Raw genomic sequence first — 14243 nt, 5'->3', positions numbered from 1 at the left:
CCTGAACAAGCAATCTTTATTCAAGTGACCATCAAGTGACCAAGCGCTGTTCCACCTATCTTTAACCCAAATGTGCAAGCTGTTATTGTAATTGTGGGTGTTGGGGTTGAACATCATGGCTGTGTTTTATGGTCTCTTCTATCCTTTGTAATATGTTAAAGAATAGTTAATATAAACACAGCTGAGGTTATAGTGTTGGATTTCCAGTCTACAGTTGTGGGAGCTGCAGATATGAAGTAGTTGCTATAAGCGGTAGAACTTTCTGATCTCCATTTTGTTTTTTCGTTATGCAGAGCGAGATGAAGAGATCAAGAAAATCTTGGCTCAGATCAACGGTGGGGTCTCCGTTAATGCCGGTCTGCTGCAGGCCTACCTAAAAACATGGGACTCCTTCCGAATGATCTGGGAGCTGAACAAGGATGCGTTTATACGGCGCTACCAGCATCTCAACCCCATCGTGTCGGCTTTCGATGCTGATATCGCTCGGTAAGGAGCCCAAACGTTATTTATGTGCACTCTGGTACCTTGTATTAATCCAACTGTCCTAAATCAAAAACACCTGATCTTACCCACAGGTACACTGAAGTGGCCAATAATGTCCAGAAACAGGAGACCGTTCAGCATATCCAGTTTGTGCTCCTGGATTGCAGCCACCTCAAGTTTGCCTTAGTCCAGCACTGCAACGAGTGGCAAAACAAATTCACGGGGCTGCTGAGTCACATGGCAAGTGCAAAACTCATGGAGCTGCATGGGTATTTGAGGGACAATGCTGACAGGTGAGTCCAGTTACATGGGAGTAGGAGAAACAATAGGTTAGCTGAAAGCAGGTCTAATGTGTAGCGCTGGCTGAAAGCTCAGACTCAGGCACACTTTACTGCTGCGCTGCAAGTTGGAGTGATATCCCCCCCCCTCCCAGCAGCCGATCAGCAGAACAATGGGAAGGGAGCAAGATAGCAGCTCCCAGTAGGTATCAGAATAGCACTCAATAGTAAGAAATCCAAGTCCGGCTTGGGACTCCTCCAGTTACATGGGAGTAGGAGAAACAATAGGTTAGCTGAAAGCAGTTCTAATGTGTAGCGCTGGCTGAAAGCTCAGACTCAGGCACACTTTACTGCTGCGCTGCAAGTTGGAGTGATACCCCCCCCCCCCCCTCACCCCCAGCAGCCGATCAGCAGAACAATGGGAAGGGAGCAAGATAGCAGCTCCCAGTAGGTATCAGAATAGCACTCAATAGTAAGAAATCCAAGTCCGGCTTGGGACTCCTCCAGTTACATGGGAGTAGGAGAAACAATAGGTTAGCTGAAAGCAGTTCTAATGTGTAGCGCTGGCTGAAAGCTCAGACTCAGGCACACTTTACTGCTGCGCTGCAAGTTGGAGTGATATCCCCCCCTCACCCCCAGCAGCCGATCAGCAGAACAATGGGAAGGGAGCAAGATAGCAGCTCCCAGTAGGTATCAGAATAGCACTCAATAGTAAGAAATCCAAGTCTGGCTTGGGACTCCTCCAGTTACATGGGAGTAGGAGAAACAATAGGTTAGCTGAAAGCAGTTCTAATGTGTAGCGCTGGCTGAAAGCTCAGACTCAATGCACTGAGATGGCGCCTACACACCAGTATTACAACTTGTTGGTTCGAGAATAATATTTTAAATGGTAGAGTGAGTTATTTGCTATGTAAACAGTATAATTTAGAAATAAAAAGTACCCCATAAATATCATTGTCTCCTTTCTTTTTACCCTGTCATGTCCCCGTATCTAACCGTTCCCCTGCCTTTCTGTGCCAGAGTGTTACAACCCCCTCAGACTTTGGAGGAATTAGCGCAGAGCCTTCAGCTTTATGAAACTCTCCAGAGTGAGCTCGCCAAGGTCCAGAGTCAGATCCCTCCAATCCACGAGCAGTTTGCAATCCTGGAGAAGTACGAAGTTGTAGTGGATGAGGCTGTAAGTAATGGTCGCTGCTATAAACTCACTAATGTGATCACACCAATGCAGGGGTCCCCACCCTTTCTTACTCAGGAGCCACAGTCAAATGTAAAAAGACTTGGAGAGCAACACAAGCACCATAAAAGTTCATGGAGGAGCCAAATAAGGGCTGTGATTGGCTATTAGGGGCCTCTATGCACCCTATCAGCTTACAGGGCTTTATTTGGTAGGAAATCTTGTTTTTATTCAACCAAAACTTGCCCCCAAGTCAGGAATTCAAAAATAACTCCCTGGTTTGGGGGCAAAAGATGGAGGTAGTAGAACAAAATGGCCGCAGTAGGGAACGTCCCTGTCAAATGTAAAAAGACTTGGAGAGCAACACAAGCACCATAAAAGTTCATGGAGGAGCCAAATAAGGGCTGTGATTGGTTATTAGGGGCCTCTATGCACCCTATCAGCTTACAGGGGCTTTATTTGGTAGGAAATCTTGTTTTTATTCAACCAAAACTTGCCCCCAAGTCAGGAATTCAAAAATAACTCCCTGGTTTGTGGGCAAAAGATGGAGGTAGTAGAACAAAATGGCCGCAGTAGGGAACGTCCCTGTCAAATGTAAAAAGACTTGGAGAGCAACACAAGCACCATAAAAGTTCATGGAGGAGCCAAATAAGGGCTGTGATTGGCTATTAGGGGCCTCTATGCACCCTATCAGCTTACAGGGGCTTTATTTGGTAGTAAGTCTTGTTTTTATTCAACCAAATCTTGCCCCCAAGTCAGGAATTCAAAAATAACTCCCTGGTTTGGGGGCACTGAGAGCAACAGCCATGGGGTTGGGGAGCAACATGTTACCCCCGAGCCACTTGGTTGGGGATCCCTGCTCTAATGGGACGATGAGCATTGATTCTTGTTCTCCCCAGGTCCTGCAGACGCTGGCTTCCTTGAATGGGGCGTGGATATCGTTCCAGCAGAGCCTTATAGACAGTGAGTCCATGCTGAAGAAATCCAAGGAGAAGTTCAAGACCAGTCTGATCCACACAGCTGAAGAATTCAAGAAGAAGACCCATTCCCTGCTAGAAGAGTTCACAGCTAAAGGTCGGGGACCCGGTATAATATGAAATTTCATCTGCCCATCCTTTGTTTTCAAATCTCACCAAAATCCCTGTTCATACAGGTCCTTTTCTGAGCTCGCTAGGCTGTGAGCCGGCACTGGAACAGATCAGTATGACCCGGGAGATGATGGAAACCTTAAAGGCAGAGGAGAACACCATTCACTTGGGTCTCAGCATGTTCAAGATAGAACAGCCCAGCTCCAAGGACTTACGGGCGCTCGAAAAGGTTTGGCAAGAGAGAAGCCGATTTATTTATTTTCCAAATAGACGATACCCTAGGAGGCACCAGCAAATCCCTTACTATCCCTAGTACGGGTGTAGGACCCATTATCCAGAATGCTCGGGACCAAGGGTATTCCAGATAAGGGGTCTTTCTGTAATTTGGATCTCCATACCTTAAGTCTACTAAAAAATCAATAAAACATTAATTAAACCCAATAGGATTGTGTTGCATCCAATAAGGATTATTTATATCTTAGTTGGGATCAAGTACAGGTACTGTTTTATTATTACAGAGAAAAGGGAATCATTTAACCATTAAATAAACCCAATAGGGCTGTTCTGCCCCAATAAGGGGTAATTATATCTTAGTTGGGATCAAGTACAGGTACTGTTTTATTATTACAGAGAAAAGGGAATCATTTAACCATTAAATAAACCCAATAGGGCTGTTCTGCCCCAATAAGGGGTAATTATATCTTAGTTGGGATCAAGTACAGGTACTGTTTTATTATTACAGAGAAAAGGGAATCATTTAACCATTAAATAAACCCAATAGGGCTGTTCTGCCCCAATAAGGGGTAATTATATCTTAGTTAGGATCAAGTACAGGTACTGTTTTATTATTACAGAGAAAAGGGAATCATTTAACCATTAAATAAACCCAATAGGGCTGTTCTGCCCCAATAAGGGGTAATTATATCTTAGTTGGGATCAAGTACAGGCATTGTTTTATTATTACAGAGAAAAGGGAATCATTTAACCATGAAATAAACCCAATAGGGCTGTTCTGCCCCAATAAGGGGTAATTATATCTTAGTTGGGATCAAGTACAGGTACTGTTTTATTACTACAGAGAAAAGGGAATCATTTAACCATGAAATAAACCCAATAGGGCTGTTCTGCCCCAATAAGGGGTAATTATATCTTAGTTGGGATCAAATTACAAGGTACTGTTTTATTACTACAGAGAAAAAGAAAATCAGTTTAAAATTCTAAATTATTTGATTAAAATGGAGTCTGTGGGAGATGGGCTTTCCGTAATTTGGAGCTTTCTGGATAACGGGTTTCTGGATTAGGGATCCCATACCTGTACATAATTATGGGACTGCAGGTTTATTTAGGGAATTAAACCCCCTTCCCCTTTGGAAGAAGTAGGAATCAAATTCCCCCAGTCACCAGGCCCCCATTTCTTTCATTAAAACCCATTCTAACCAGTTCAGTCAGTTTGTAGTATTCCGGGGTTCTTCATTGTTCCGTCTCTTGCGTTCCTTGATTCCTGTAGGACCTGGACTCCCTGCAGTTGGTTTGGGAAGCTACCCAGGAGTGGGAGCAGCGCTGGGAAGAGTGGAAATCGGGCAGCTTTCTCACCCTGCAGACAGACCTTATGGAGAGCACAGCCCAGGGGCTATACAGGAGGCTGAGCAAGCTAAGCCGGGAGTTGAAGGTAAGACAAGGCTATTCAGTTAGGGAGCCAGAACAGGACGGGTATTTTATTTCTACATATCTTTTCATTTCATATAAATCATTTTTCAATAAATATTGAACACCCAAAGCCATGGAAGCGACACCTCATCAAGTCAGGTATTAATTCTACACATCTGGGAGAAAGATGGGCACAAGCATCTACTTTACATAGTTACATAGGGTTGAAAAAAGACCAGTGTCCATCAAGTTCAACCCATCCAAGTAAACCCAGCACACCTAACCCACACCTACCAATCTATACACTCACATACACAAACTATATATACACCCACTAGTACTAACTGTAGATATTAGTATCACAATAGCCTTGGATACTCTGCTTGTTCAAGAACTCATCCAGGCCCCTCTTACTTTAGACTAACATACCTGTCTAAGGTGGCCTAATCTAAAAGTGTTGCCCCAAATACACAGGAGAAGAACTGGGAAATAGTGGAGACATCAAGGCAACGCATTGACCAGTTCAAGAGGACTATGCCGCTGATTGCCGACTTAAGGAACCCAGCACTGCGAGAAAGGTAGGTATAAAGGTGGCCATTCACTCACCAAGCGAGCAGACCTTCTCCCAACATCCCCACCTACGGGTGGGCGATATCGGGTGAATTTAGGCTAATTCGGTTGTTTGTCCCTGGGGCCAAACGATCGAATTAGAATGCCGGTAATAGGTGCAGTCGGTTTGGGGACCGCATCAACGAGCCGATTGACTTAATTTTTTAACCTGCCGGATTGATATCTGGGCGATTTCAGACAGATGTCAGTCGATAAGCTGCCGAATCGGTCTAAGGGACCCATATCGGCAGCTACAACCGGCCCATGTATGGCCATCTTCAGTGGCATCAAGCCATTTGGTTGCGGTAGGACCTATCTCTCGGCAGTGGTAGGACACAAAGAATGCCGTCTGTAGGACTTCCCACTATTTATCAGCCTGCACCTCCACTTACAGTTCTTCGTTCTCCCCACAGGCATTGGAGTCAGGTCAAGCAGGAGGTCCAGGGGCCATTTGACGAGACAGCAGAAGACTTCACGCTGGAGAAAATTGTGGAGCTGGGCCTGGACCAGCATGTGGAGAAGATCAGCGAGATTTCCACCTCGGCCACAAAAGAACTGTTCATTGAACAGGTAAGGGGGGCTCATCCACACTTACATCCCCAAGATGCCAAGACAAACTTTATTGAACAGCTGACAACAGAGGCAGCCCACAAGCAGAACTGAATAAGTACACAATGAAAATATAATTTCAGCCGGTACCTTGAGAGTCAAGGCAAATGCAAGTAGTACAATAGTGGCCCGATGTGACTGCAGATGTCACTACAGCAGAACCACCTGAGTGACCTGCCTTTGCCATTGAGTTTGGTGCTTTCCGATGCATGTCAGTGCTCTTCTTAGCTATAGTGAGGAGTATGGCTGTCAGGGTTTTTCCAGCTCTACTAGGGGCTAGGTTAGTGACCTGGGGGGGGTAACCAAATGCCACTGTTTAAACCCAAGAGGTGAGTCTTTACCTACCGTTCTTCTGGTGTTTCACATGGCCTGTGCCATAAGTAACAAAGTATTTCTCTTCATACCTAGGGACTGGAGAACATCTCCAAAACCTGGGAAGCCACATTGCTGGACATCATGCCATATAAAGACAAAGGTCATCACCGACTGAGGTGAGAAACACATTCTGGCTGTTTTTGTGTTACCAATGAATGCTTGCCATTGTTTTTTGGGGGTTCTGGGAGTTGTAGTCCTATGAGAGTGAGGACCCAGCTGGTAAATCATGCTGGGTCTGTATTTTCCACACGTTGCTTGGACTTGCTGGTCGCCCTCTCACACAGCCCTTTGCTTTCTCCCAACAGAGGAACGGACGATGTCTTTCAGGCCTTAGAAGACAACCAGGTGGCCCTGTCCACCATGAAGGCATCTCCATTTGTGAAGGCCTTTGAGCAGGATGTGGACAGATGGGAGCGCTGTCTGTCTCATATCTTAGAGGTCATTGAGATGATCCTTACAGTACAGAGACAGTGGCTTTACCTGGAGGTGAGCACATCCAACCTGGGCCCCTGCATAGCAACATGGGCTTTGTTGTGGGACACTTCTACTTCAGCTTCCTTGTCTTGACCCCCTAAAACATTGGTGGCCGGGGGTTACGTTTTGCATTGGTGCCAGGGCAGGGACCTCCTAAAACATTGCTAGCCAGCCCAGGGCCCCCTTCCCCAGTGGTCCTTCCCCAGTGTCCTCATACTATGGTCCGCTCCCCACTGCTTCCTCCTGCTCCCCCCATCATCCTCCTACTTCCTGTGGCTCCCCCCAGCATTCTCTAGCTCCCCCCCAGCATCCTCCTGCACCACCCCAGCATCTTCCTGCTCCCCCCAGCGTCCTCCTGCTTCCTGTGGCTCCCCCAGCATCCTCCACCTCCCCCCAGAATCCTCCTGCTCCCCCCCAGCTCCCCCCCAGCATGCTCCTGCTCCCCCCAGCATCCTCCAGCTCCCCCCCAGCATATTCCTGCTTCCTCCGGCTTACCCTGCGTCCTCCAGCTATGTCACCCGGCTCCCCGCTGCATCTTCTCTTTCATATGGTTGCACCCCATGCATACTGACGTCACACGTACGCACGGGGCGTGACCAATAGGATTACCTGCTGACCACCAATGACAGGGAATTGATTAAAGGGGGCCCAAGCTACTAAGAGAACTGTTCCCTTGAAGCCCCTCCTGTTCCTTCTCCGCAGAACATCTTTACCGGGGAGGACATCAGGAAGCAGCTGCCCCAAGAGTCTGCGGAGTTTGATGATATCAACGTCAGCTGGAAAGTCATTATGGGCCGGTTGACTAAAGATAACAATGCTCTGCGTGGGACCCATCACCCAGGTACCCACAATCCCCTGCTATACAGAATAGATACAAAGGCAAAGAGTCTTGGTTTTATTATAGTTTTTGAAAAATATCATGGCATTTTCCTTGGTGCAGGGGAGCCCTGGAATTATTCTGTGCCTTATGGAGATGTTAAGGTGGCCATACACTGTCAGATCTGCTTGTTTGGCGAGGGCGCCTAAGGTTGGCCATATTGGGTGGTGGGCATAGGGGCCATTGGGCCAAGGATTGCATTGGGGCTCTGATACGGTCCCCAAAACATTAATTTAGATAAACAGTACATTGTCATTTTATATGATGCCACTTGATGGAATTAAAGGGGCGGTTCACTTTCAGGTTAGAATGACCTATTCTTAACAACATTTCGATTGGTCTTCATTTTTAATTTTTTATAGTTTTTAAATTATTTGCCTTCGTCTTCTGACTCTTTCCAGCTTTCAGGGGTCACTGACCCCGGCAACCAGTAAACTACTGCCCTGTGAGGCTACCATTTTTATTATTATTGTTGCTTATTATTACTTATCTTTCTATTTAGGCCCCTCCTCTGTTCATATTCCAGTCTCTACTTCAAACCACAGCTTGTTTGCTAGGTTAAATTGCACCCTAGCAACCAGATAGCTGCCCAAATTCCAACTTGAAGAGCTGCTGAACAAAAAGCTAACATATATATATTAGATTTGCCACATTAGTGCCACCTACAACACTATATTTATTGAGCAGAAAGCTTTACCATATCTGAGTAAAGAGCCCTAGGATCTTTCTCTGTTTGTTTAAGATAGCAGCTGCCATTTTAGCTTGGTCTCAGTAGCTTCCTGCTTGCATCTCAGCACAGATTACACATTCCTAAGGGTGGGGGGAGTGAGTTTTATGAATTATTATGGGAGGGGGGAGCAGGAGAGAGGAGAGAGCTGCACAGACTCTGGCCCCAGGGATAAAGGATGTTTCTGAGAGAGGAAGTCAGATACTGAAGAGCATGTTTACAAAAAAGGAGACAAGAAATCCTGTGTTTCCTTTGATAGAGGACTCAGTGCTGAGTTTTTACCTTTCCTTCTTCTTTAAAGGGAAAGTGTGTAGTGTTGGAGAGGCTTCTGTCCGACTGTTGGCACAGCACTCAGCACCCCATGTCACCTTCTCTGTCCCATTTAGGTCTCCTGGAGAAGCTGGGGGAGATGAATGGGGTTCTGGAGGGGATCCAGAAGTCCCTGGATATGTATCTGGAAACCAAACGCCATATCTTCCCCAGGTTTTACTTCATATCCAACGACGACCTCCTGGAAATCCTGGGACAGTCCCGCAACCCAGACGCCGTCCAGCCCCACCTCAAGAAGTGCTTCGATAACATAAAGTCTCTCAAGATCCAGAAGGTATTATTATTATTATCAAGCATTTACAGTCGCCAGTGGCAGGCAAACCGCACTCCCTGGTCTCGCACACGCGGCCCCTGGGATATTTAGCGGAAGTCAGAAGAAATAAAGTCTGTGAGGTTGGAAGGATTATTCTGTATATCTATGTGTTCCATCTGCTGGTGGAGCTTGGTATTGCACCTTATGTGACTATACTGAAGGAGCATTATATTTATTAGCTCCTTTTTTTTGCCAGAAACCCAGTGTAATGGTACCTACCAGAACGTGCCCTAACCCGTGAGTGAGTGTAGGACTGGCCAGACCGGGGGTGAGTGAGTGTAGGACTGGCCAGACCGGGGGTGAGTGAGTGTAGGACAGGCCAGACCGGGGGTGAGTGAGTGTAGGACAGGCCAGACCGGGGGTGAGTGAGTGTAGGACTGGCCAGACCGGGGGTGAGTGAGTGTAGGACTGGCCAGACCGGGGGTGAGTGAGTGTAGGCCAGACCGGGGGTGAGTGAGTGTAGGACAGGCCAGACCGGGGGTGAGTGAGTGTAGGACAGACCGGGGGTGAGTGAGTGTAGGCCAGACCGGGGGTGGGTGAGTGTAGGCCAGACCGGGGGTGAGTGAGTGTAGGCCAGACCGGGGGTGAGTGAGTGTAGGCCAGACCGGGGGTGAGTGAGTGTAGGCCAGACTGGGGGTGAGTGAGTGTAGGCCAGACCGGGGGTGAGTGAGTGTAGGCCAGACCGGGGGTGAGTGAGTGTAGGCCAGACCGGGGGTGAGTGAGTGTAGGACAGGCCAGACCGGGGGTGAGTGAGTGTAGGCCAGACCGGGGGTGAGTGAGTGTAGGCCAGACCGGGGGTGAGTGAGTGTAGGCCAGACTATAGGTCAGTGTGACACAGTTGGCCAGGTTGAATATATTGCAATATAAGGACAAACAATCCCTGTAAAAAAGGGGAGGGCATTGCTTGGCAGCTAAATGCACACAATGGGTTAATGCCCTGTATATACTGATAATGGGGGAGTGCAGGGGGGCTCTTTTTATTGTCTGTATGAATATTGTAGTCACAGCCTCATTGCACCCCCGCCTAATAATTAAAAATAGTTTATTAGTGAGCACAACTAGTACTATTAGTGAGCACAACTAGTACTATTAGTGAGCACAACTAGTACTATTAGTGAGCACAACTAGTACTATTAGTGAGCACAACTAGTACTATTAGTGAGCACAACTAATACTATTAGTGAGCACAACTAGTACTATTAGTGAGCACAACTAATACTATTAGTGAGCACAACTAGTACTATTAGTGAGCACAACTAATACTATTAGTGAGCACAACTAGTACTATTAGTGAGCACAACTAGTACTGTTAGTGAGCACAACTAATACTATTAGTGAGCACAACTAGTACTGTTAGTGAGCACAACTAGTACTATTAGTGAGCACAACTAGTACTGTTAGTGAGTACAACTAGTACTATTAGTGAGTACAACTAGTACTGTTAGTGAGTACAACTAGTACTATTAGTGAGTACAACTAGTACTGTTAGTGAGTACAACTAGTACTATTAGTGAGCACAACTAGTACTATTAGTGAGCACAACTAGTACTATTAGTGAGCACAACTAGTACTATTAGTGAGCACAACTAGTACTATTAGTGAGCACAACTAGTACTGTTAGTGAGCACAACTAATACTATTAGTGAGCACAACTAGTACTGTTAGTGAGCACAACTAGTACTATTAGTGAGCACAACTAGTACTGTTAGTGAGTACAACTAGTACTATTAGTGAGCACAACTAGTACTATTAGTGAGCACAACTAGTACTATTAGTGAGCACAACTAGTACTATTAGTGAGTACAACTAGTACTGTTAGTGAGTACAACTAGTACTATTAGTGAGTACAACTAGTACTATTAGTGAGTACAACTAGTACTGTTAGTGAGTACAACTAGTACTATTAGTGAGTACAACTAGTACTATTAGTGAGTACAACTAGTACTATTAGTGAGTAGTGAGTACAACTAGTACTGTTAGTGAGTACAACTAGTACTGTTAGTGAGTACAACTAGTACTATTAGTGAGTACAACTAGTACTATTAGTGAGTACAACTAGTACTGTTAGTGAGCACAACTAGTACTATTAGTGAGCACAACTAGTACTATTAGTGAGCACAACTAGTACTATTAGTGAGCACAACTAGTACTATTAGTGAGTAGTGAGTACAACTAGTACTGTTAGTGAGTACAACTAGTACTGTTAGTGAGTACAACTAGTACTATTAGTGAGCACAACTAGTACTATTAGTGAGCACAACTAGTACTATTAGTGAGCACAACTAGTACTATTAGTGAGCACAACTAGTACTATTAGTGAGCACAACTAGTACTATTAGTGAGCACAACTAGTACTATTAGTGAGCACAACTAGTACTATTAGTGAGCACAACTAATACTATTAGTGAGCACAACTAGTACTATTAGTGAGCACAACTAGTACTGTTAGTGAGCACAACTAGTACTATTAGTGAGCACAACTAGTACTATTAGTGAGCACAACTAGTACTATTAGTGAGCACAACTAGTACTATTAGTGAGTACAACTAGTACTATTAGTGAGCACAACTAGTACTATTAGTGAGCACAACTAGTACTATTAGTGAGCACAACTAGTACTATTAGTGAGTACAACTAGTACTGTTAGTGAGTACAACTAGTACTATTAGTGAGTACAACTAGTACTGTTAGTGAGTACAACTAGTACTATTAGTGAGTACAACTAGTACTATTAGTGAGTACAACTAGTACTGTTAGTGAGCACAACTAGTACTATTAGTGAGCACAACTAGTACTATTAGTGAGTACAACTAGTACTATTAGTGAGTACAACTAGTACTATTAGTGAGTACAACTAGTACTATTAGTGAGTAGTGAGTACAACTAGTACTGTTAGTGAGTACAACTAGTACTGTTAGTGAGTACAACTAGTACTATTAGTGAGTACAACTAGTACTATTAGTGAGTACAACTAGTACTGTTAGTGAGCACAACTAGTACTATTAGTGAGCACAACTAGTACTATTAGTGAGCACAACTAGTACTATTAGTGAGTACAACTAGTACTATTAGTGAGTACAACTAGTACTATTAGTGAGTACAACTAGTACTATTAGTGAGCACAACTAGTACTATTAGTGAGCACAACTAGTACTATTAGTGAGCACAACTAGTACTATTAGTGAGCACAACTAGTACTATTAGTGAGTACAACTAGTACTATTAGTGAGTACAACTAGTACTATTAGTGAGTACAACTAGTACTATTAGTGAGCACAACTAGTACTATTAGTGAGTACAACTAGTACTATTAGTGAGCACAACTAGTACTATTAGTGAGTACAACTAGACTTTTGCCGAGGGTGAGCGGATGGAAATGCTAGAGTGCTAGGCCCTATTCATTCTCAGTAGCCAGGAATTCAAAGCCAGTTTTTATTTTGGGGGTTGTTGTTGGGAATTACTGGGACTTTATTATTCTGGGGAATGGAGTTAGGGGTTCTAGACAGTAGGGGAAGGTGGGAATTCTGGGCAGTTAGTTATTGCAGGATCGGAAGGTGGGAATTCTGGGCAGTTAGTTATTCCAGGAGTGGAAGGTGGGAATTCTGGGCAGTTAATTCCATGGATGGGAATTGTGGGTATTTATATTGCATAGACAGAGCTGTACTAACGAGTCCTCCCCCCGACAGGCTGGAATTGGCAGCAAGTACGAGGCGGCGGGGATGTTCTCGGCTGAGGGTGAATATGTGGATTTTACACACCCGGTTCTACTAGAAGGCCCTGTGGAGGTAAGTGTTCCCGGCGGGGGCAAATCCTCTCACCCAGTATTGCAGGGAGGTAACTCTTGCCCTGTGTGTAGGCCTGGCTCTGCGATATCGAGCGCACAATGCGTTGGACATTGAAGGAGCTGCTGAGGAACTGCCGGCTGGCCCTGAAGAAGATGAGCAGCAAGAGGGACAAGTGGGTGAAAGAGTGGGCCGGGCAGGTAAGTGTAGCACAGGGCCCCCTATGGGCTACTCGCTCCCCCTGCCCTTCCTTATGTATCATATCTCCCTCCCACCCAGATGCTCATCACTTCCAGTCAGATTCAGTGGACTGCCGACGTCACCAAATCGCTCATGGCTGCCAAGGAGCGCGGGGAGAAGAAGATCCTGAAGATCATGAAGAAGAAGCAGGTTAGTAAAATGAGCCCCCTAGTGTTTCTAAATAAATAAACCATTTTTGTCAGAACAGTTTTCTTAAAATGGCGGCTGCTATCGTAAACAAACAGAGAAAGCTTCTAAAGCTGTTACTCAGGTATGGTAATGCTTTCTGCAGAATAAATATAGCATTGTAGGGGGCACTAATGTGGCAAAACTATTGGCAGAAAAATGCCAAAATGCCTTTCCTTCTCCTTTAGAACTTGATCTTCTGCCTATTACATCCTGTAAACATAAATCATAAAGATAGTGAAGGACAAAGAGGACCTTGAATCAACTTTTTGATGGTTTTTCAGTTATTTAAGCGTTTGTTCAGCAGCTCTCCATTTGGTATTTTAGCAGCTATCTGGTTGCTAGGGGCTTATTTACCCTAGCAACCAGGCAGTGGTTTAAACGAGAGACGGGAATATGGATAGGGGAGGGGCTGAATAGAAAGATAAGGAATAAAAAGTAACAATAACAATAAAACTGGAGCCTCACAGAGCAATAGGGTTTGGTTGCCGGGGTCAGTGACCCCCAATTTGAAAGCTGGAAAGAGGCAGAAGAGAAAGGCAAATAATTCAAAAACAAAAAATAATGAAGACCAATTGCAAAGTTGCTAGGAATAGGCCATTCTGTTACATATTAAAAGATAACCACCCCTTTAATCCAACGTAAATCAATTTTGGGGGTGCCCTTTATCTGTTATGTATCAGTGCCTCATTCTCTGCACTTACCTCCCCTATGTTAGTGCCTGTTAGTTACCCGCCTTCTTATATCGTAAGCTCTACAGCAGGGACCCCCAACCTTTCTTACTCAGGAGCCACAGTCAAATATAAAAAGACTTGGGGAGCAACACAAGCACCATAAAGATTCATGAAGGACCCAAATAAGGGCTGTGATTGGCTATTAGGGGCCTCTATGCACCCTATCAGCTTACAGGGGCTTTATTTGGTAGGAAATCTTGTTTTTATTCAACCAAAACTTGCCCCCAAGTCAGGAATTCAAAAATAACTCCCTGGTTTGGGGGCACTGAGAGCAACATCCAAGGGGTTGGGGAGTAACATGTTGCCCCTGAGCCACT

General features: G+C 45.1%; 1 protein-coding gene across 3 annotated transcripts in view; it reads left to right on the top strand.

Moving 5' to 3' along the window:
• Positions 1-14243, top strand: part of dnah2 (dynein, axonemal, heavy chain 2) — a 118591-nt gene that overhangs the window by 50683 nt on the left and 53665 nt on the right. For all 3 annotated transcript variants that reach the window (XM_031899560.1, XM_031899559.1, XM_031899561.1), the window contains 15 exons: positions 294-486; positions 576-776; positions 1782-1938; positions 2835-3009; positions 3089-3252; positions 4531-4692; positions 5145-5248; positions 5693-5849; positions 6297-6379; positions 6569-6749; positions 7440-7578; positions 8728-8945; positions 12671-12769; positions 12841-12966; positions 13046-13156. In XM_031899560.1, the coding sequence (XP_031755420.1) occupies positions 294-486; positions 576-776; positions 1782-1938; positions 2835-3009; positions 3089-3252; positions 4531-4692; positions 5145-5248; positions 5693-5849; positions 6297-6379; positions 6569-6749; positions 7440-7578; positions 8728-8945; positions 12671-12769; positions 12841-12966; positions 13046-13156 (2270 nt within the window). The remainder of the gene's footprint in view (positions 1-293; positions 487-575; positions 777-1781; positions 1939-2834; positions 3010-3088; positions 3253-4530; positions 4693-5144; positions 5249-5692; positions 5850-6296; positions 6380-6568; positions 6750-7439; positions 7579-8727; positions 8946-12670; positions 12770-12840; positions 12967-13045; positions 13157-14243) is intronic.

This window comes from Xenopus tropicalis, chromosome 3, assembly GCF_000004195.4.
Source record: "Xenopus tropicalis strain Nigerian chromosome 3, UCB_Xtro_10.0, whole genome shotgun sequence".
NCBI lineage: Eukaryota > Metazoa > Chordata > Amphibia > Anura > Pipidae > Xenopus > Xenopus tropicalis.
Note: the sequence above shows the minus strand (reverse complement) of the source record. Positions and strands in the feature narration are given on the sequence as shown.